Source organism: Quercus lobata, chromosome 5 (genome assembly GCF_001633185.2).
Source record: "Quercus lobata isolate SW786 chromosome 5, ValleyOak3.0 Primary Assembly, whole genome shotgun sequence".
Classification (NCBI taxonomy): Eukaryota; Viridiplantae; Streptophyta; class Magnoliopsida; order Fagales; family Fagaceae; genus Quercus; species Quercus lobata.
Window position 1 is genome coordinate 53,102,284 of NC_044908.1, and position 25,499 is coordinate 53,127,782.

The window sequence follows — 25,499 nt, forward strand, 5'->3', positions numbered from 1 at the left end:
CCACCGAGCATAGGAACTGGCAGCCACGCTTGTGACTCAGGATGTGGGGAATCGGATTTCTCTTGGCCCCGCATAACGGGTTGCCTAGTTTTCTGCTACTTTGCAGCTCGTTGGACATCCTCCTCTCGAGTGGGACGAGACTTGCTCGCATCTGCTACCTCCTTGCCCTTCCGTTCCCTGCGCTTTTCCTGCTCGGCAGCACTGGGCGGCTCTGGTTGCGGAGATGATCGAGGAGGATGGCGAGGAACTGGAGGAGGAGACCTGGCTGGAAGAGATGAAGCCTGGGATGGTATTGTTTTGGCAGGTGCAGACTTTCCCGGTTGACCTTCTATTAGCTCCATCAAGCTTTTTTGGGGTTTCCTTTGTATCCCCATCTCCTCAGGATTTTCCTCGGGGCTTGTGGGCTGATCGAAAACCCCGAAATCGTCCGCGGATTCAGATACTGTTACAACGACTTTCTCGTCTTTTCCCTTTTTCCTTCCCCTATTGGTTCCATTTTTCTTGAGGGAAGATGAGGGTGAAAAAGGTCCCGCCGAGACGCTGGCCACGAAAAGAGACTCTGTGTGTGGTGTGTATTTGGGAAGTAGAATACCCTCTGGAACAATAAACCCTTCGTAGGCAACACTGATACGGCGAAGCCGAGGATCGCGTGCCCTAATCACGCACTTCGGCGCCTGAAAGCCAAAAGAAAGGGGGGTATAGCCAAGAATTAGATGTGCTGCTCGTAGCTGACCATCAGCCTCGTTCATGTATATTTCAGCTTTCAATAACCTATCTAGGCTCGCTTTGTTGACTAATCTGAGATTGGGCTTCGTATAGCGTCTATCTGCAAAACCGTTGATTCTAGAATTAAAGTTGTAAAACATGAAAATAATAAAGGTAACTAAAATGTGTTCGCGAGCTAAATAGCATAGGTCTATAACTTTGCACCCACCTGGTGTTCCCTTTACTGTCGGGCAAGGTAGACCATCGTGCCATTCCCCAGAAAAAATAAGAAAATCTTCTTTTAGGTTCTTATTTGAAGTGGGGAGGCACTGAATTAGCCTTACTTCAGGATATCTCGACTTGAGATAGTAGTCCTGGTCAGCTAGGTGGTGAAGGCTGTACACCCAATTCACGTCGTGATGGGTTAGCTTTAGATCCATTCTCTGATTCAGAGCGTCTACACTTCCCAGGACCCTAAACATGTTGGGAGCACATTGGGTGGGGGATAGCCTAAAGAAGTTGAGGTAACCCCTAGTGATACTACCCATGGGGATAGTCATCCCGCCCTCAATAAAGGCGATCATGGAGATAACTACTTCCCCAGTTTGCCTGGCATCAACCCACTCCTCTTGGGCTGCATATCTCATCCCTACTGTTGGGGGGATTTTGTACTTAGAGCGGAAGTTTCTAATACCCTCCTCGGAGTCAACGAGACATCGAAAAGGATTCTTCTGTTTCCCCATTTTTCTAAAAACTTAGTAGAAAAGACTTTTTGGCTTTAAACAAAAATGGTAAAAGCTTCAAGAGGACTTACAGGATCAAAGGAAAGACCTCGGACAACGGACGATTATTTGTAGTCGCTAGGAGAATAGCGAAGACTGGAAGAAGGCAGATTCAATGTATAAGCTCTGGAACCATGTAATCATCAAGGGTAAGGTGCAGGTTTAATTAGGGAGCGCCTTTATAGTCATGTGAGGATTGTGAGCGGTGAAATTCCCGCTCACAAAACGAGAGAAGCCCCTTGCCGTTTAATTTAGATCTCACCGTCGAACGTGGGAGACAAGGGAGTTGTCAGAATTTAATGCTGCCAAAATCGGGGTGCTGAAGCGTCAGGGGCATGCCCCAAAATGCGCACAGGTGCAGGCTTATGACGTCAAAATCCACCTTTTCTCCCGAGGAGTCGAAAAGTAGGATTTTGAGGGGCTATTGTGGGGACTGTTCGATTAATGGGCCCATAGGGCTCAGAATTGATTCAGGATTGTTGGGCTCGTGGCCCATCCGAGGACGTGTACCCGTCCGAGGACACCATAATCCTCGGCAGTATGCGTCCGAGGACGATCGGGATGTGGTCTTACTGCGATCAGATCTCAGAATTAGGTCACCGTAAAGGATAAGATTAACCGACTAAGGATGAAAGAGATAAGGCAAACAAATATCTGTCACTACAGTTGCCTCCGCATTAATGACCTCTCAACCAACCCTCTGGCCGCATTAATGTGGAGGTGATACCTGAACAGTAAGGAAGCAGCCTTACAGCTGCCCATAGGAAGTTCCAGGAGATGCCAGATGGGACAGAAAGAAATCCTCCGGACCCAACCTACACGTGTGCGGTAAGGATGGAGCGCAAAGGAGAGTATATAAACAAAAAGAGGAACATGAAGAAGGAGGATCGGAATAGAAAAAAAAAAAGAAAAGAACAGACATAAGAAAAGAAGGAGAAAGGAAGAGTAGTAAAAAGAGTGTTGCCTTGATCACTGAGAAAAAGATTCATTGTACCAACTTTAAACCTTTAACGTTCTTAAGAGTGAATTTTTGGGAAGGGAGACCAGAGTTAACCTAATTCTTTACACTCACGCTCTACAAATCATATTGTCTGGGCCTTTTATGTGCGAACCTACCACTGTTTAGGTTCGTTGCAAAATCGTGTCCTTACACCTTTCATACCAACTAACTTGAAATGATGCAGTAGGGGAGTAGATCCCCTTCCAAAAATAGACAAACTAACAAGGGAAGGAGAACAATGAAATATAATAACTCAATTAATAAATGAGAATAAAAAGCTGTCTTTTACAGTTGAAAAGAAAATAGACAAACTAAAACAAAGAAAGTTTATTGCAGTTGAAAAGTTTAGGATATTATCTTACTTTTTATATATATATATATATATATATTAAATGTGTTTAAAATTAAATTTTTTATTTTATACTAATTTTTTTTAATTTTAATTAATTTTTTTTTTTACGTTTAATAATTATAATTTACTATCTTCTTTTATTTTCAAAATTCAAAAAAAGAAAAAAGAAAAAGGTAAATGCAAAATAAATTATATCGATACAATCATTTTTTTTTTTTTTTTTAATAATGCTCTAGAAAGTCAAGATTTTTTCCCTTTTTACCGGCTGAGAAGGTAAGGGTAGGTAGGCAGCTCTGCTGTATGCCACCGTGCCATAACAAGTTAACAGGGAAATATAGAGAACTCTCCCGAACAACGAGTGGGGGTGGGCTGTTGGCTACTTCAATTAGTAAATTTTTTTTCACCCATCTAAGAACTATCATCAAAGCGTACACAATTTAAATTTAAATAAATAAATTTATAACAAATAATAATAACAACAATATAACACTTTCATTTAATGATATGACATTTTTTATTTATTTATTGCTGGTGATCTGATCTATTGCAATTGGAGCTTCAAATCAAGATTAGTGGAAAAGCGTTCTACATGACCCCAATCCGTAGAACACAAGGTCCAACTCGTGAGTTGGCCATCAGAAGATCTTGAATTTCATTTTGAGTGCATCTTGATGGATTGAACAATATATGAAAAGTTAACAAAACATGGTCATAGATCTTAGTTATCATGAACGAATTTCTTGATGTGGCACCCATGAAATATAGAAAGAGCCAAATATTAGGAACTACCTAGGAGTTAAGAACATGAACATCACCTAAGAATTTCTATATAACCTAAGCAACAAAATAAACGATTTTTCCATTCTTAAATTAACTGATTTATGTATAAGATTCTATTCGCCTTACATCTTAGAAATGACTGCATTGTGACTAACCATCAAAATTCTCATATGATTTCACAGTTCTTAGGGTCCTTCATAACAGTCTTGATTTATACATACTCCCTTAAAAACATTTAGCTTGTCAAATAAATAGAATTAAAAACAGAACATTTATATGTTTATCGACCAATATTAGTGGAGAATTTGTAAACATCAACTCAGCAACCTTCGTAATACAATGCTGTTAAATTCCTTTATGAGTACATTAGTCTATATCAATAGTATAGTCCCCGTATCTGTTCAATCGCCCATAAATATTTGTTCAAGTCGTTTTCCATCTTTGCTTTCTGTTTTCTTGGATTTTTTTTCTCTCTTCATCTGTGTGTACATGAGTCTTGAAAAGTGAGAGAAGGTAAAAGGGGGAAGGGGGCGGGGGAGAATTGATTTGATTGTAGTGAAATAAACCATAACAACGAAGTGATTATAACAAATCAATGGTCTATCTTAACCCGTTGCAGAGTGAATGATTATTTTAATAAACTTCATGTATTAGAGCCTTGAACACAGTTTTACACACCCCATTTTTTAGCTGAAACTGTGATTTCCAAGTTCAAAATCATGACTTCAAATCACAGTTTCAGCTCAAAATTGGATTGTGTGTAAAATTGTGTAACAGTTTGTGTGTATTAAACACAAATCTGCTTTGCTTAATTGAAATGCAGCTCGCTTTAAAAGGTGCTTTTTCCCTCCACTCTTCTGCTTTGACATGCTTTTAATAACACTTACAGGCTACAACCATACATTTGTAGCCTTTTGTTGAATTTGATGATGGTCTTCACAACTCCAAGTTCGTACAGAGAAGGATGGTTGGCCTTTTGAAAACTAATGTGTTCACTGCTGATCAAGATGACAGGGTGCAGTGTGAACTTCAGCTTATAATTATACATCAATTGGCCAGGGGAGCTATTTTAGAATTTTCTGGAATATTGCAACCTTAGTGCTGGCTAACTTGTGATTCTGGTTTACATGCACATTGAAGATTTAGTGGGTTAATTCTCTTTGGTTGGGCTTGTAATTCAGAAAATAATGCTTTTGTATTTCAAACTCTCTGTCCATATTCTATTTCTAGAAACTGATAAATGATTTGTTGCATTTCTCTTGGTGTGTTCAGTGGCTCACTCTATACAAATTAGAACTGGTTTGCTTCCGAGGATGACAGAGTTACCAATGAACGCTCAACTGGCTCACTTGTTTCCCCATCACCCAACACTGAGGTGACTGGTGTAATTAATGGTGTCAGTGATGACAATGTTATTGATGGTGAAGATGACGACTTGGTTGACACTGCAACATCTTCTCCAGAAGCAGGGACAAAGTCAGAAGACACTACACATCTTGATAACTCGAAAAACGGGACATGCTGAAACTGATAAACCACCTGAATGGGTTGAATGGAGGGAAGACTACAGATTCTGGTGACCCGTTTGATGTTCTACCCGATAATGAGATTCAAGTTGAATTAGAACTTAGCAAGGTAGATGCAGCTGAAGCTTCATTATCCACTGGTGGATTAGAAAAGAATGATGAAACTGTTGCTGGACATTTGCCTGAATCAACAGATGAAGACCCGAGTTCTGATCCTTCTGAGAATTTGATTATCGTACCTTACGAAACAATGGCGCTTCCTAACAAAATTCTGGATTTCCGTCCAGTAAAAGGCCGGCTATAATTTTTGGTATACCCAAAGTTGTAAAAAAATGACTCTTGCGTGATAAGAGCAAATTATTTAAGACCTTCCAGCCCATCTTTGCAGCCTACAAGCATGATTCACGAAATGTGACACCTAGAAATGACGTTATTCATATAGTGATATATTTTTTCCTTTATTTTTGATGACTTCCCAACAGATCAGAAATCCACTAAAATTGGAATTCCTTTTTTTCTTCTTCTTGTTTTTAGCCTGAAAAACGGATTGTCTTTGTTTCTTCAGCCGTTAGGGGAAGTAATTACAGGCTGAGCAACTAACGTCCAATCTTATGGAGTCCCGTTGTGGAAGACTGATGTCACCAACTTGCGTTATATCCGCACGTGAACAAGACTAACTCATAAAATAAAGATTTACCTTGTCCTTTACTGGATTGATTATCTTGCATTACATTCGTACGTGAACAAGACTTGATCACACATGAAACAAAGATTATACCCTTGCCCTTTACTGGTTGATGGACCCATTATTTACTAGCAACTATGTGAAGTTGGACAACAATCAACAAATACAAGCTGAAATATACACGAACCAAAGGACAATACTACTTGTTGAAATAACAATATTACAAGCAGCTGAGTCATTGTTGCACAACCAACTCAAACCAGAACAAAATCTTCTAAATCAATTGCAGTACCTCAATTAGCTTTCAGGATCCAAGCCTCCATGCAAAATAGATACAGGGATCGCTAGTCTTCCACTCAACATCCTATTTAAGATTCAGTTCTTGATATTTCTACAAACTCCCTTTTCTATACCAAATATCCTCCCTTATTGATTGAGATATATCTTCCTCTGTCAGGAGTCTTCCATTGTGAAAATAATCCTATCAACCACACATGCATGTAGCACGTAATGCCATGTTCTTCGAATAAATGTTCTTGATTCTCAACTAGATTTCTGCATTAAACTAATAGAACCTCTCCACTATAACCCCATTTTACTAGTCCTTCAAGAGTTGAGAGCCTATACTTCAGGGCCAACCAATAAATAAATGAGTTCTTAGTAATAGCTGTTAAAAACCATATGAGCTTCCACCATTCAATTGTCACAGCCTTACTCCTTATTTCATTCAATGAAAAGTGGAAAAGAAACCTCTGTGTTTGGATGGAATCCCATACACTTTTATCTTTCTGCCCAAATTTAACTTGGTAATATTATATTGGAAGCCCACCGGATCATCAAATGTAGCAGGCATCCAATATCTTTTCCCATCCCGAATGAAAATTGAAATTTTAACTGAGGCAGAGCTTGTTGAATCATAGAATTTTATTGGGATTCTGAATCCATTTTTGGGAAGTACAGCACCATTGGGTGCCAGTTATCATGCCAAGGAAGGATTCTATGACTCCCCACAGAAAAGTTGATTAGAGGTCTTGCTATTTCTCTTAGTTGTCATATTTCCTTCATCCCCATGAACTGGCTTATGGGATTTTGACCTCCCAAAAGCTTTTTCCTCTTAATAAATACCTGTATGTCCAGGCAATCCATACAGAGCCATCTGAGAAAATAGGTTTCGTATGGGCTTGAGGATGGCAGATTTATTCCATTCTTTGATTCTTTTGATGCCTAAACCTTTCTTCATATTGGATAGACAAATTTCTTCCAAGCCACATTTGCTCCAATAGAAGAACCTTCCTTACCACTTCATAGAAAGCAGTTAAACCTTTTGTTCAATAGCCAATATGATCTTCATTGGTAAGATAAAAATGTTGGTCCAATACACTTAGATTTCATAAAGCACAAATTGCAGCAATTGAAGCTTCCCTGCAAAGGAGAGACTGTTCTTTTCCTATTTAGGGTGTTATCCTAACAGTAATCTTTTCAACTAGCCTACAATCCTAAGCTTTGAGTTTACCAGGGATTAGAGGCAATCCAAGGTACTTTACTAACAACCTACCCTCCTTGAAATGCAAGATAGAGTGGATCTAAATGTTTGGTTTCTTGTGACATCCTAGCAAAGAACACTTCATTCTTGCTGTAATTTATTAAGAGGCCAGAAATCTCATGAAACTCCTTTGACATTCTTTAAACTATTCAAATGGATTGCAAGTAAGTAGCAATGAAGATCATTAAGTCATCAACAAAGTTCAAGTGAGTTAGATTTAATCTTTCACGCCTGCTATGAAACTTAAAGCTCTTTGCTTTAATAGCAACTTGCTTCAACATTCTTGTAAATACTTTCATGAATTCAACAAACAAGTAAGATATAAAGGAAAAAAAAAAAGATGGCAGCATTACTAATTGAATTCAATTAGTAACTGTAACATGATTATATACTAAGAACAATTTAGGGATACAACAACAACCCACCTCACCATATTCCCGAATTCATATACTACCCAACACAAGGTCTAATGAAAATAATATAAATGCAGAACCTGCTTAGCATATGGGAGTGCAATTTTGATATTTGTGGTGAATCACTAGTCATTTGGCGTGAAAGTGTTCAAATGTATTCCCTCAAGCTATCTGAATCCGAAAGGAATTCCTCAAGTTCAGGCAGAGAAGAACTAGAGGTATATTCAACAATGGCTGGAGAAGCGAACCCCCAAAAATCATTACAGGTATATTCATCAATGGGACAGTAATATTCACCATCCTTGCTCGCAGCATCTGCACTCTCCTGCAGTTCCAGTGCATGCTCAAGGCCTACCTCCACTTCATTCATCGTGGGACGATCCTTTCCCTCATTTTGCACACAAGAAGTTGCAATGTCCATGTATACCTTAAAACACTCTGGAGCTATCTTCCCCTTCAGATAAGGATCAATTTTCTTATTGAAGCTCCATTCTCGTTCCCCTTTTTGGGCCAAGCTAATCAGACGCCACTGATGCATTTTGCCGAGTACTACTTTAAACAGTACGACACCAAAAGAGTAGACGTCAGATTTATCGGTCAGCCCACTGGTAATGCGACATTCGGGATCCACGTATCCCAAAGTATCGAGCATCGTAGAATCACTGACAAACCTGGAGAAATCTGACAACTTGGCCTCCCATTTCTTGTTCAACAGAATGTTGGCCGGCTTCATGTCACCGTGGATAATAGTATGCTTGACCCCAGTGTGAAGGTAGTGCAGTGCACGCACCACCCCAATGCAAATCCGGAGTCTTTGTTTCCACGAGAGGCGATCATGTTCATCGTGGTCCGTGTAGTAGAGTTTTCTGAAGAGGTTTCCGTTGACTATAAACTCGTAGACTAGGATATTCTCGCCTTCATCAATACAATATCCAATGAGAGGGACGAGGTTGGGGTGGCGTAGCTGGCAAAGCAACACCACCTTGGTCCTTAAATCCTCGAAAACAAGACCCTGTCCCGGCTTGAGTTTCAACCGCTTTATTGCAACGGTTTTGTTACAGTCATCAATAAACCCCTTATATACTCTACCAAAACCCCCCTCACCAACTAGTAATTCATCATTGAAGTTATTGGTAGCAATCTTGATCTCAGCCAGTGAAAATTGACGGCATAATCCCTCAGGAAGAGCTGAAGATGGTTTTGCTCTCTTCGCGGACTTTCTGAATAACTTTGATACACCTTCCATTGATGCTTTAGACAACTGAGAAAAAAAGCTGTTGAAGCCGCTATTGCAAAATATGGTTAAATAAACAAGTTTTGATTCAACAATACAAACCCTAAAAAATTAGCAATGACAAAAATAAATAGATAGAGTTAGAAAGATCTCACAAACTATAGAATCACGCAAATGCGTTGTCTTTAAAGGTTGATTCGTGCCACCCGGAGTAGAACTCGGTGTGAATGGCTCTCTTGGCCGAACAACCCCTCAAGATTAGACTATAATAATTTCTTCAAGTTGATCACACACTCAAATAAGAAGAACTAGGAACAACCTTAATTTGCCTTTCCTTAAAACTAAAAATTTATGCTGAAATTTTTAGTGAAGATGAGCAAAAAGAACAGAGGGAGAAGGTGGCTGCTGTAGTTGAAAAACTTAAGAGCTGTAGAGGGGAATATAGGGTTTTATATACTAACTCATGAAAAACTTAAGAGCTGTAGAGGGGAATATAGGGTTTTATATACTAACTCATGTAAGGGCTAAAGGGCTGTAGTAACAGTCACTGTGCAAGGGTTTTATATACTAACTCATGTAAGGGCTAAAGGGCTGTAGTAACAGTCACTGTGCAAGCCAATGGGCTGCACATTAAATGCCCCAACGGGCTGCTCATTTAATGCCCAATGGGCAGAACTAAGATGGGCTGAAAGCAAAAGATAAGGAAATGGAATGAGGCCCAAGAGAGACAAGCTTAAGTCCAACCCAAGCCTAACTCCAACCCTTAACCCATTGTCTTTCAAGCTATCACTTAAGAGATGCAAAGGTTTATAAACATAAAAGCAAACTCATCTCTAACCAATGTGGGACACAAGCATAGTTTAAGAGTTTGAAATACACATACTCCAATCCCCCACATGTTACAAACACTAAACTAGGAAAGGCAATAAACTCAAGAAGACATGCATCAATATGGTACCCTAAGGTTTTAACCATACTTAGGGTAAATAAGTAGGAATTACTAGACAATGGTAGAGTTGGACTCTTTTAACCAAGCTATTAGATAATCAAACTTATCACCCACATACCTTTCTTTACCAAGGTTGTTCCATAAGCAGGTTGGCGTCTTATACAGGCCATGCACCATTGGGTTTCATGAGAGCTCTAGAGACCTACCCAAGTTTCATAGAAAAGCAGCATAACTTCCACTCCCACATAGGTGGCATCCATTAAGAGTGTGTGCACTACACCCCATCCCGATAGGTAGGGACTATGGATCCATTAAGAGCTAGCTCAACCTCCAACAATCTACAACTTAGCACTGTCTCACACCATAGGGATGGACTCATCACTAATCTCCTCAATGAGATAGCGGAATACATAATAACTGATAATGCCCATATGGACCACAAATGACCTTTATCCATTTAACCCCTTGCGTGGAATCACCCATCATAGAGGTTGGGCATTGGCCATAGTGTTACAATTTGGGTATCAGTCCTATTCCCCTCGATGTCTCACTCACTAGCCTTCTTGCTAGTGGCTTGATCAAAGGATCGGCCAAATTCCTTTCTGACCTCACAAAGTCCAAGGACATTACACCATTATCAATGAGTTGCCCACAATATTGTTCCTCCATCGGATATGTCGACTTTTCCCATTATAAATTTTGTTATTAGCACGTGCTATGGCAGCCTGGCAATCACAACGCATGCAAATGGAGGCAACTGAGTTAGTATACAATGGTATATCAATTAACAAACTCCTAAGCCACTCAGCTTCGGACCCAGCCTTTTCTAAGGCTACTAACTCTGATTCCATAGTAGATCTTGCTATGCAAGTCTGCTTGGATGATTTCCAAGAGACAGCCCCTCCAACTAGTGTGAACACATATCCACTAGTGGGCTTTACCCCATCTATATCAGAGATCTAATTAACATCACAATATCCTTCTAATATAGCAGGATAACCACAATATGATAAATCATAATCAAAAGTACCCTTTAAATATCTCAACAATCTAGATATTGCATCCCAATGTTCAATACTAGGATAATGAGTATATCTACTCAATCTACTAACAGCATATGCAATATCAGGGTGAGTACAATTTGTCAAAAACATCAAACTACCAATAATTTGTGCATATTTATCTTGTGAAACACTATCACCACGATTTTTAAACAAGTGCACCTTTGAGTCAAAGGGAATAGACATAGGTGACATATCAAAGTGTTCAAACTTTTTAAGAATTTTCTCTACATAGTGAGATTGTGATAGTGTAATGCAATCATTATCCCTAAGGATCTTAATGCCCAAGATTATATTTGTCTCACCCAAATTTTTCATTTCAAAATTAAAGGCAAGAAAGTGTTAAGCATCATGCACAACATCAAGGCTAGTTCCAAATATAAGCAAGTCATCAACATATAAACATATAATAACACCTTCATTATTAATAAACTTGCTATATATGCATTTATCGGCACCATTGATCACGTACCCATGTGTAAGCATAACATTATCAAAATTTTCATGCCATTGTTTAGGTGCTTGTTTTAAACCATATAAAGATTTAACTAACTTACAAACTTTATGTTCTTGTCCAAGAACTACATAACCCTCGGGTTGCTCCATATAAATCTCTTCTTCTAAATCACCATTTAGAAAAACAGTTTTAACATCCATTTGATGTACTACAAGTTTGTCAATAGAAGTAATGACAAATAAAATTCTAATAGATGCAATTCTAGTAACCAGAGAATAAGTATCAAAATAATCCACATTATGTTTTTGCTTATAGCCCTTGGCTACTAAGCGAGCTTTAAACTTATCAATTGTACCATCCGGTTTTAATTTCCTTTTAAACACCCATTTGCAACCAATAGGTTTAATCTTGGGTGGAAGCTCAACTAATTTCTAAGTATGATTAGACATAATAGATTCTAATTCATTATTAATTGCTTCCAACCAAAAAGCTGCATCTATGGATTTAATTGCATCATAGTAACTTATAGGTTCATCTTCAATGACATAGGCAAGAAAATCGTTACCATAATCATTTTCCTTCCTAGCTCGTTTGCTCCTTCTTATTTCTTACACATCATCAACAAAGTCATTAGAAATTTCAATATAATCATGCAATTCTTTTTCCTTATTTTTCAAAGGAAACACATGCTCAAAGAATATGACATTTTCGGATTCAATAATAGTGTATGATTCTAATATATCACTTTTGATGACAAGAAATCTATAGCATGAACTATTGCACGCATAACCAATAAACACACAATCACATGTTCTAGAACCAAGCTTTCTCCTTTTAGGCTCGGGTAGCATGACCTTAGCCAAGCACCCCCACACTTTGAGGTATTCCAAGTTAGGCTTACGCCCTTCCCAAAGTTCATAAGGAGTTTTATCGGTTTTCTTATAAGGTACCTTATTTTGAATATGGCAAGCCAAAAGAATGGCCTGCCCCCACATGTTGGAAGATAGTCCAGAACTAACAAGCATAACATTTATCATCTCTTTAAGAGTTCTATTTTTCTTTTCAGCTATTCCATTAGATTCCAGTGAATAAGGTGGAGTTACCTCATGTATTATGTCATTTTTTTCACAAAATTCCTTAAAAGGATTAGACTCATATTCACCACCTCTATCGGTTCTAAGTTTTTTAATCATTTTATTCTTTTGGTTCTCAACTTCACTTTTATACTTTATAAACATCTCCAAAGCTTCATCTTTGGTTCTTAGGCTGTGTTTGGTTCAATGTAAAATATTTTTCCGGAAAATAAATATTTTCTGGAAATGCTATTTTCGGGAAAGGAAAATATTTTCAAGTGTTTGGTTACATTATGAAAATTGTTCTAGAAAATATTTTCATATGTTTGGTCACATTCTGAAAATGCTATTTTCCACCACCACCCACACAAAACCCACCACCACACAACAGGAAAACCACCAAAACACCACCACCCACACCACCACAACAACAACAAAAAAATCAGAGATCAAAGAGAGAAAACCATTTTCCTACAAAATGCTATTTTCGGGAGGAAGAGAGAGTGATCGAAAACTTCAGGGATAAAGAGACGACGACGAGATCATTGGTGCGATGAGATCGAGACGACGAGATCGGCGGCGTCGATGAGCCTTGGGTCAAGAACGAGAACGAGATCGGTAACGACAACGCCGATGAGCAACGAGAACGAGATCGGTAACGATGATGCCGATGAGCAACGAGAACGAGATGGGTAATGACGGCACCAATGAGCTTTGGGTCGAGAACGACGGCGCCGATGATCTCGATGGTGCGAACTCGACGGTGCGTCTAGGGTCGGGCACGATCTAGCTCACTTTCTCTACTCTCTTCTTTCTCTCTCTCTCTCTTTCTCTTTGCGCTTGTGAGCCTGGAAATGGTTTGAAGGTAAAACAGAACTTGCATTCATTTTCCAAGTCAAAGGCCTTAATTTTACGGTCAAAGTAAATGATTTTCCGGAAAACTCTATTTCCATGCGCAACCAAACAGATGAAAAGATGTAAAAGGATTTCCAAAAAACGTTTGAAGCCAAAACAAACGCAGCCTTAGTAAATAAAGTTTAGTGAATCTAGAGTGGTCATCAACAAAGATCACATAGAATCTTTTACCACCTCTAGTCATAGTGTGTTTTAAATCACCCAAGTCATTATGTACCAATCCAAGAAGCTCGGTTTCTCTTGTTATGGATTTACAAGGTTTCTTGGTGATTTTAGTTTCGGCACAAATTTCACATTTGTCCATATTAGCTTCACTTAGTGAGTTAATAATTCCGCATTCTTTTATTTTCTTTATATAGCCAAGATTAACATGTCCAAGTCTACCATGCCAAACATCAATGGAATCAACTAAGTAAGCACAAGAAGATGAACCTTTTTCATTAATAACTTGATCAACATTAAGTACAAAGAGACCTTCATCATCACAGCCCTTACCAACAAAAACTTCATTCTTAGTTAAAGTAACTATGCCACCATCAAATAAAACTTTAATACCGGCCTTACCAAGCAAATGTACCGAAATGAGATTGTGTCGAAAGTGAGGTACATGAAGGACATTATTGAGTGAAAGAGTTTTACCAGAAGTTAGCTTCAAGAGTACCTTCCCTTTACCACTCACTGGCACGGATCTATTGTCCCTAACATAGACACATTCGTTGCCTTCCGCCATAGGAGTGTAGGAGCTAAACTCTTCTTTGAATGCACCAATGTGTCTTGTGCAAGCCGAGTCAACTACCCATCCCTTCACTTTTGTCACCAAGTGTGCCTCACACACCACCGCCGCAATGATCTCTTCGGTTTGCACCACATTTGCCTTATTTGATGTAGAGCCTTTGTTGTTGTTCTTATTGTTGTTGAAGTTGCCCCTCACCCTACATGTTGTCGCATAATGACCTACCTTGCTACAAATAAAACAATTATTCTTTTGGATTTGAGGATTTGGGCCATTTTTATTATGAAATTTTTCTTTTCCCTTAAAATCATGTTTCTTATTATGTTGTGGAGATCTAGAAGGTCCTCCCTCTACAACATTAGCCTTGGAAGTAAATTCCTTAGCTCTAGAAACTTTTTCCGACATCCTATTCGTTTCTTCAATTTGAATATCAACGATAGTTTGTTGAAGATTTAAATAGGTTCTATGGTGGCTATGCTGATGTTTATACTCTTTCCAAGAGTCCGGCAACTTAAACACTAGGCCATGAGCCACAAACCTCTCGGGTAAAACATCACCTTCTTTAGCTAGGTCGGATACTAATTTTTGAAAATCTTCAATTTGGCTAGAAACACTTTTTTTCTCAACCATTTGAAAAGACATAAATTAAGCCGTAGCAAATTTTTTAGCACCCTCATCCTTAAACCCATAACGACCATTAAGTTCATCCCATAAATCTTTAGCACAAGTAAAATGACAATAATGATCAAACAACTTGTTAGATAAACCACATTTAATAGTATGAACACACAATTTATTTGTTTTTTCCCACTTTGCTATATTTTTAGGATCTTCTTTGGGTTTAGGCTCATAAAGAACCTGGTCAAGTTCGGTAAATTCCAAGATGGGCAAAACTCTTTCTTTCCAACGTTTAAAATTATTTCCATCAAAAGCCTCAAGCTTTGTAATTTCCGAAATGACCTTAAGAGAATCAACAACTTGTTTCTTCATTTTTAAAACACAAAAATCAACCTTTAAAATTGTTGGAAAATATGGCTAAATAAACAAGTTTTGATTCAACAATACAAACCCTAAAAAATTAGCAATGACAAAAATAAATAGATAGAGTTAGAAAGATCTCACAAACTATAGAATCACGCAAATGCGTTGTCTTTAAAGGTTGATTCGTGCCACCCGGAGTAGAACTCAGTGTGAATGGCTCTCTTGGCCGAACAACCCCCCAAGATTAGACTATAGTAATTTCTTCAAGTTGATCACATACTCAAACAAGAAGAACTAGGAACAACCTTAATTTGCCTTTCCTTAAAACTAAAAATTGATGCAGAAATTTTTAGTGGAGATGAGCAAAAAAAGAAAAGAAAAAAAAAGAGCAAAAACAGAGGGAGAAGGTGGCTGCTGTAGTTGAAAAACTTAAGAGCTGTAGAGGGGAATATAGGGTTTTATATACTAACTCATGTGAGGGCTGAAGGGCTGCAGTAACAGTCACTGTGCAAGCCAACAGGCTGCACATTAAATGCCCCAACAAGCTGCTTATTTAATGCCCAACGGGCAGAACTAAGATGGGCTGAAAGCAAAAGATAAGGAAATGGAATGAGGCCCAAGAGAGACAAGCTTAAGTCCAACCCAAGCCCAACTCCAACCCTTAACCCATTGTCTTTCAAGCTATCACTTAAGAGGTGCAAAGATTTATAAACATATATGCAAACTCATCTCTAACCAATGTGGGACACAAGCATAGTTTAAGAGTTTGAAAAACACATACTCCAACAGTCCCTACATACTGTTTTGGGTTTGAATTTTCTCAGTTCACTTAATCGTCAGTCAATGGAAGGACTTGAGTGTGTTTGTTGCATGATAAGATTTTGGCTAGTTTGTTAAGTAGCACATTGAGTCTTTAAGATTTTTTTAATGATAAAATTAGATGATCCTGAGTTTCATAAGCATATCAAGACGCACTCATGAATGTGTGTTTAGGATTAGCTTATAAGCTAACTTTTTGTTTTTAGCACACTTTTAACAAAAAGCTAAATAATTTGTTTCCAAACATAATATAAATCGTATCAAACATTGGAAACAGAATATAGATCGAGTCAAACATTGGAAACTACCTCGCAGGAGTAAAAAACAAGAACATAGTCTAAGAATATCTACATAACTTAAGAAACAAAATAAAAGCAGTTCCCATTCTTTTATGCATAGAATTCCATTTGCCCTTACATCTAAGAAAAGGTTGCATTGTGAGTTTGTGATTGACCACCAAAGATTCCCATCTAATTTCACAGTTCTTAATTTCTTATGGTCCTCAGTGGACAGTCTTGTTTTACACAAATTCCCTTATAAACCTTTTGTTTGTGAAATAAATAAAATAAAATACAGAGGCCATTTATATGTTATCCATCAATAATAGTGAAGAATTTGTAAATCAACACAGCATCCTACTTAAGACAATGTTGTATAGATTCCTTTACAAGTACGTTAGTCTAGATCAAGAGTTTAGTCTCACATATGTGTTCAATCGCCCTTCCCCTGATTTGTTACATAAATATAACACATCCTAGCAACATATTTAAACATTTTCAACTAATTTTCAAAAAATTAAAAAATATCACCCAGAATTTAGTAAAAACTAAAAAACAGAATTGGTGAAAGAATTGTAGTTTGATCATGTTGAAAAGAAAGCAAGTAAGCATGAGGAAGCATTTTCTCCAATTAGCACTGTCACTCATTTGCCGCTCAGCTGGTGGCATCTGTCACTGATCCGAGACAGTGGTACCTTGGTAATCTTCCTGACTTTTGCTTTCTTCATTTCTGAAGTTATTACCAGCACCATTTTGATCATCATGGTGAACCTTGAATCCATGCTAACATTGTGAGTCATCATCTGGTCCATAACCTGGACTCAGCATCTCTTGACCCTGCTAAGATCTAGCATAGGAAACCCATCAAGTGTAGCAAGTCCATAAGATAACCCATCTGCACCTATCATAACATGGGGAAAACCCTACATCCCTGAGATAGGTTTGGCTCCACTTGCCAGTGGCATGGGAGGGGGCTACATGTTTCCCCTACCTCTTCTTCCTCTTCTTCTTTGTCATCGAATGGGACATTATCTAGATTGACTCCCGTAGCTTTCTCCTCCTCCTATTTTGATTCTGTTGCAATTGAGATTGCCTATACCAAAGGAAAAAAGATGGCAACAACTAGATTCTGCCATTTCTTACCATTTAAATTGCATAAAAGAGAGTACATCTTGAAGTGCAATGCAGATTCTTGTGCCGTCTACATCCACTTCTTCACAAAAAGGTTTTAGTCACTTGCTGGCTTGGAAATCAGATTAATTGAACTAATGAGATCTTACTGCCAATAACTAACTCTACAAATGTTTTATTTTACAAGGTTAGCAAACTGCTTACCTTGCAACAGGACCAATAGATTTCCCGAAATGCTTCTAAGACATTAAAGAAAAAACAAAAATACTATACTTATATGAAGATCTAAAGACATAATATTTTAGAATTTCATGTAAAATTAAATATCAACAAAATAGCAGCAGTTTTTTTTTATTGGTAAGTTACACACACCCAATGGATTTTGAACTCACAACCTCACCATCCATTTCATTGTTACCGGAAGAGGAAAGTATCAGTTGAGCTATAGCTCATTAGCAACAAATAACAGCAGTTTAAGGATACATAATTTGATATTATATTCCTAAGTATCCTAATAACCACTCATTGATTTCCCAAGCATTGCCAATAGAAGTTCCCTATGCAGATACTGATTGTCCCATTGGGTCCATATTCCACATGATCTTTAATGTCATTCAATTTTCTTTTTTATCCACTTAGATTATCGAATAATTTGCTACTGATATCATGTGATACATGCTATACCATTTCCTAATATTACAAGGAAATTATATCAATCCAAATAAACCATTCTAACACTAAACTTCGACTATGTGTAATTTAGTTTCCACCAAGTAGTCTAATCTGGATAATTCTCTCCGCTGAGTTCCCCCCCTGCCAAGCAAAGGGTGGAGGCATGGGTAGAGTTCAACTGCACCTTCCCCCATCCATAATGCAATGCATCATTCTCTATTTTATTTCTACACAAGCCTATGCATTACTCTATGTTCTTCTCACTCAATGGCACAATGCCTATCGCAAGGGGAACAAACTAGTAACATTGGGATTGGCATTATATCACCATTTGTTGTGTGTTCTCTCTTATTTCTTACAAGACTGCAAACTGAGAGATTGCATCACTGTTGATGATTGCTGTGCCATGGACACTACTCTTGTTGAAGTAATTTGTCTTTGACTTTTGACTTGGGGTTTTCATTTCTATCTGTCCTTTCTATAGCAATAACTAGACTGCAGAGTGCCACCAAATCACAATTTGTCACCTTGTTCTTGTGCAAGGAAACTAACCGATCTACTCTTGACAACTTTTCCTCACTAACCTGTTTATGAAAACATACACACTTTAATATTCCTTTGACCTAAGAACCACTCATTGTATTGTTTTTTGTGGGATTGAGAGGATTTGAACGCAAAATACATACTTCAACATACCAAAAAATCCAGTATTGTAGATGTGACAATATCTAAGTTTTCATATCTGAAATACATCTCTCTCATTGGAGAGCCTCCAATTGAAGGTTTAATATATAAGGACACCACTTAATTCAAAAGCTTATGCCTATAAGTTTGGGTCCAACTAAGTTAATCACTCTCTCTTATCATTCTTGCTCAACGTGGAATTTTACTCACACATGTATATCCATTAAGAAGTCTGCAACTACATGAAACTCAATGGTAAAATAAATTCATTTACATGTTGCAAATAACAAACTTTTCAAATTTTATTCTAAAGACGTTGAACTCAACCAAATTACAAGGAGTTCTCGCCAATCTCTTGGGATTCTGAAACACTTTTACTATAAATTTACCTAAAGATGAATCTAACATGATTTACTAATTAACAACAACTAGTCACAGACCCACGCGATATGCAGAAAAATTTGACATCATATACTTTTATGTTAAGTAAAAAATGAAAATAGTGGCTAAGACTTATAAATAATAGTCCCAAACCCATCTCACAATAATGTGATTACACTATAATATATAATATATATTATATAACTAAAGAAGTCTATATCTTGATTTTTTGTATAAATATATTTTTTTGCCAAGGAAACATGTTGTGTTTTATTTTTAATTATTATATATGACAAAATATTTTGTAATACGTTATAGTATAGTGAGATATGCACCAAAATGCAACACAATAAAAAAAAAATGTATAATTTTTATTAGAACATGAAAATGAATCTTGATGATGTCATATGAAAGCTAACATTATTTTGCATTTTTGGAGATGTTAATGAGCAATTTATCCAAACTTTGTTTTCATTTTTTCGCATAAGAACTATTTAACAAAGTTATAACAATTTATATTTCGATAATCACTAAACTCATATATGAGAATCAACTATTACAAAAAAACTTCTCCCCAAAACATATATTGATTTATTTTTTTCCTTTACACACAATTTAAAATTTTTGAAAAACTAAGGAAGCTAAATGTGTAGTATTTTTTTTCTTTTGAGAAGAAGCTAAATTTGTAGTTGATTTTAGTCAATCAATAAAAAAACATAAAAGGGGTAGATAAAAGCAAACATATTCATGATATAATTGTTTATACATGTCCATATTTGTTTTTTCTATACCATGGAATCACCTCATTATGTTAAGCTACTGAGAAATTTATACATTTAATACTCATGTTCTTTAAAAGATTCATGTAGTAGTTGTACAACTGTATCTTGTTGATCTCTCCCATGTCTTTAACTTTAGCCCAATTCACAGCGTATAAACCAATGATCATGAAAAAAGAACCTAGCAAGATGAAGCCAAACACAATTTCTAAATTTTAACAAATTAGCAAAGAAAATAGTAGGAAAAGATCTTGAATTATAAATTATCATGTGTCAACAAACAATGCAATAATCTATGATTGTAGAATTGCTAAGGAAATCATCCAAGTAGATGACTATATATATATGGTCAAGAAAACTTGCTAAAAAGTGTGACCTATGTGAAAGTAAAAAAAAAAAAAAATTAGTAATACAAAAAGTGAAATAATGTAAGAGAATTTGATTAGTAATACCAGCATATAGACAACTTAACAACCATTTATCATTTAAGCTATGTTCTTCAAATTACTTTACTGACATAAAAAACTATTGTTATTATCTTGACAATACTTATCAATCTTCATATATTAACTTTCTCCATTCTAATTAATCCAAGAACTTCTAGAACTTGTAAAATGCCTATCATAAAGCATTAAAACAAAATAGAATGTCAAGATTATAGAGAAATCTAAATGAGAGAGAGAGAGAGAGAGAGAGAGAGAGAGAGAGGTACCTTTGATATGTAGTAGATATAAAAAAACAAACATGTATTGATAATTGAAATTTTTCCATCACAAATACTAAGCTTATTGGTTTTAAAAGAGATAAAAATAGAACATATATATTTAAAATATGTAGGGGAAGGGAAAAAGGTATAAATGATACATAAGCGTCGTGGGAGGGGAAAGGTTAGAGAAGAGGAAGAGACCTTGTATATTTTGGTAATTAAAATTGTATTTGTAATTGCTAAGTTGCATATATGGATGTTTGTGTGTGTGTGCATCTATATATATATATATATATATATATATATATAAACTCATCGAATTAAATGTGATAACATAATAGCAAGTCTAAATAGAGAACTTTTGGACTACCATATTGGTTTATGGAAAATTAGAGACTTTCCATATTCATTATTTTTTTCCCAAAATTTTTTATGTGAGAATGAGATCACATCGTGGTATATGCTTCAAGTAAGAGTAATGGATATTAGTATTATCATGGAAAATATAAAGAAATAGTTAAACATTGTGAGCGTCACAGAGTTGTTTCCTTAAAAATTATAATTGGTAAGAATTTGATTTTTTGAGACAATAAATGGTAAGAATTAGAGATTAGATCTTAAAAAAAAAAAAAAAAAAAAAAAAAAAAAAACACACACACACACACACACACATATTAGTATGTATGACTTCTCGTAAAGTTATTTACATCGTAAAATTAATGAGAAAATCATACAAAGTTAAGTTATAATCTCAAATACAAAGAAAAAGAGGAACACCATATGCTCCATACCTATCGATCATAATATGTAGAAGATTTTGTTTCTTCTTCCAAAGTATCCTAAGAAGTTAGCATAGATTTAAATGAGACTAAAGAAAATTAGCAAGAATTTATGTAGTAAACATAAATAGAACAAATAAGAAAGCCATTCAGAAAATAAAATAAATAAATGGGAGGGAAATGATCATGTACTAAATTAATGAACGCATTCCAATTTTTTAGACTATTTTAATGGTTAAAATGCAATTATGTATAGGAAAATTTTAGACATGAATATAAAGAAATAGACTAACAATTCTCAATTGGAACAAAGAAAAAAGAAAAAAGGAACAATGTATTATGACATCGTAAATATATATATATATATATATATATATATATATATATAGCACAAACCATAAAATTTGTAGCTGAAAAGTAAAGAAGTTGAGGGGGAAGAAAAGAAATAACTGAACTCAAAGGGAGTTTCCAATTCTATTTGTAATTTGGTGACTTATGGGGTGGAAAGAGAGCAATTCAAAATTTATATAAAAAAAAATTAAATCAGTGGGTTTTAAATACAAAAGGAGGCAAATGAATGTTTTGATGGGGAGAGGAGCTATTTTAAAATGGCTGCCATGTGTTAATTGATGACTCCCTTACCTTAATCAATTATTAACTTCTTTATTAGCTGGTCCGTTAAGAATGCTCCTTCAATTGGGCTAATATTGATGAACAAATACCATAACATTAACATCAATACATTAAATGATTTTTATTGTGGAGGAGGCTAGGAGAAAGGTTAGTTTGCCATAGATTTAAAATAAAAGGGAACCATTAAAACTATACTCTTTATTTTCTATCTATGGAATCTAGACATAGTAACAGACAATACAAAATAAAACATTACCAAACCAAAAAAAAAAAAAAAAAAAGAGCTTAATTGTTTCACATGTACTAAATCAATAAAATGCATTTCAATTTTTTAGACAAACAATTTTAATGGTTAAAATGCAATTATGTATAGAAAAATTGTAAACATGAATATAAAGAAAAAGACTAAAAATTAAAAAGTGGAAAAAATAAATAAATAAAAAAGAAAAACAATGTATTACAACATCGTAAAAGAAAATCTAGCACAAACCATAAAATAAGGAGATGATAAGTCAAAAAGAGAGAGAGAGAAAGAGGATTGATTGTTGAATTTAAGGCAATTGAGATTTAATGGTGAAGCCATTAATACGAGAAACATTAGCAATTTGTTTGGTGGGAAGATGATGTGTTTTTTTTTTTTTTTTTGAGGAGAGGAAGATGATGAGTTGAGAGAGAGATATAGATAAGAAGTGGGCTTTATGTTGGAGATAAGGAGATGATAACTCAAAGAGAGAGAGAGAGAGAAAGAGAGAGGATTGATTGTTATGTTTAAGGTAATTGAGATTTAATGGTGAAGTCATTATCAGGAGAAACATTAGCAATTTGTTTGGTGGGAAGATGATGTGTTTTTTTTTTGTTGAGAAAATGAAGATGATGAGTTAAGAGAGAGAGATATATAGATAAGAAGTGGGCTTTATGGTGGAGATAGGGGTGGGATTTATTTTATATTTTTTAGTATTTTAAAATTAATAGAAATTATTTTTAAATTGTTGGACAAATACCAAAAAAAAAAAAAATTATATATATATATATGATGGAAATGACATGGCAACTGACGTGGCTTAACATAAGCGTAGCAATTTTAAATGCTACGCTCCAACTTTTAATATTATACAAATTAAAACTATACTCTTTAGTTTCTATCTATGGAATCCAAACATAGTAACAGACAATACAAAACCAAACATTACCAAACCAAAAAAGAAAAAAAAAAGAGTTTAATTGTTTAACATGTACTAAATCAATAAAATGCATTCCAATTTTTTAGACACAAACAATTTTAATGGTTAAAATGCAATTATGTATAGAAAAGTTGTAAACATGAATATAAAGAAAAAGACTAAAAATTGAAAAGTGGAAAAAAAAAAAAATACACACACACACACACAATGTATTACAACATCGTAAAAAAAAATCTAACACAAACCATAAAATAAGGAGAGAGAGAGAGAGAGAGAGAGGATTGATTGTTGAATTTAAGGCAATTAAGATTTAATGGTGAAGCCATTAATAGGAGAAACATTAGCAATTTGTTTGGTGGGAAGATGATGTGTTTTTTTTTTTTTTTTTGAGAAGAGGAAGATGATTAGTTAAGAGAGAGATATAGATAAGAAGTGAGCTTTATGGTGGAGATAAGGAGATGATAAGTCAAAAAGAGAGAGAGAAAGAGAGAGGATTGATTGTTGAATTTAAGGCAATTGAGATTTAATGGGGAAGTCATTAATAGGAGAAACATTAGCAATTTGTTTGGTGGGAAGATGATGTGTGTGTGTGTGTGTGTGTTTTTTTTTTTTTTTTGTTGAGAAAATGAAGATGATGAGTTAAGAGAGAGAGATATATAGATAAGAAGTGGGCTTTATGGTGGAGATAGGGGTGGGATTTATTTTATATTTTTTAGTATTTTAAATTGTGGACAAATACAAAAAAAAAAAAAAAAAAAAATGATGGACAATGACATGGTACTGACGTTTGGCTCAACAGTTGAGTATAGCACATTAAATACTACGCTTCAGCTTTTTTACCAATGTATATACAACATCGTAAAAAGAAAATCTACACCAAACCATAAAATAAGGAGAATGATAAGTTCAAAAAGAGAGGAGAGAGAGAGAAAGGGATTTGATGTTGAATTTAAGGCAATTGAGATTTACATGGTGAAGCCATTTAATAGCGAAGAACATTAGCAATTTGTATTGGTTGGGAAAGATGATTGTGGTTTTTTTTTTTTTTTTTTTTTTTTTTGAGAAGAGGAAGATGATGAGTTGAGGAGAGAGATATAGATAAAAAAAAGTTGGGGGCTATTATTGTTGGAGATAAGGAGATTGATAAGTCCAAAAAGAGAGGAGGAGAGAAAGAGAGAGGATTGATTGTTGAATTAAGCAATTGAGTTTAATGGTGAAGTTCATTTCAGGAGAAACATTAAGCAATTTGTTTGGTGGGAAGATGATGCTGTTTTTTTTTTTTTTTTGAGAAAATGAAGATGATGAGTTAAGAGAGAGAGAGAGAGATATAGATAAGAAGTGGGCTTTACGGTGGAGATAGGGGTGGGATTTATTTTATATTTTTTAGTATTTTAAAATTGATAGAAATTATTTTTAAATTGTTGGACAAATACAAGAAAAAAAAAATTATATATATATACATATGATGGAAATGACATGGCTACTGACGTGGCTTAATATGAGCGTAGCAACTTTAAATGCTATGCTTCAACTTTTAATATTATACAAATTGAAACTATACTCTTTAGTTTCTATCTATGGAATCCAAACATAGTAACAGACAATACAAAACAAAACATTACCAAACCAAAAAAGAAAAGAAAAAGAGTTTAATTGTTTCACATGTACTAAATCAATAAAATGCATTCCAATTTTTTAGACACAAACAATTTTAATGGTTAAAATGCAATTATGTATAGAAAAGTTGTAAACATGAATATAAAGAAAAAGACTAAAAATTGAAAAGTGGAAAAAAAAAAAAATACACACACACACACACAATGTATTACAACATCGTAAAAAAAAATCTAACACAAACCATAAAATAAGGAGAGAGAGAGAGAGAGAGAGAGGATTGATTGTTGAATTTAAGGCAATTAAGATTTAATGGTGAAGCCATTAATAGGAGAAACATTAGCAATTTGTTTGGTGGGAAGATGATGTGTTTTTTTTTTTTTTTTTGAGAAGAGGAAGATGATTAGTTAAGAGAGAGATATAGATAAGAAGTGAGCTTTATGGTGGAGATAAGGAGATGATAAGTCAAAAAGAGAGAGAGAAAGAGAGAGGATTGATTGTTGAATTTAAGGCAATTGAGATTTAATGGGGAAGTCATTAATAGGAGAAACATTAGCAATTTGTTTGGTGGGAAGATGATGTGTGTGTGTGTTTATTTATTTATTTTATTTTATTTTTATTTTTATTTTTTTTGTGAGAAGAGGAAGATGATG

The 25,499-nt window shown here is 35.4% G+C and overlaps 1 protein-coding gene across 1 annotated transcript; it reads right to left on the reverse strand.

The window, feature by feature from the left end:
• Nucleotides 1–7,934: 7,934 nt before the first annotated feature.
• Nucleotides 7,935–9,032, reverse strand: LOC115990682 (receptor-like protein kinase FERONIA). The gene has a single exon (XM_031114489.1). It carries the CDS (start codon nucleotides 9,030–9,032, stop codon nucleotides 7,935–7,937), a length of 1,098 nt encoding a protein of 365 aa, XP_030970349.1.
• Nucleotides 9,033–25,499: the final 16,467 nt, after the last annotated feature.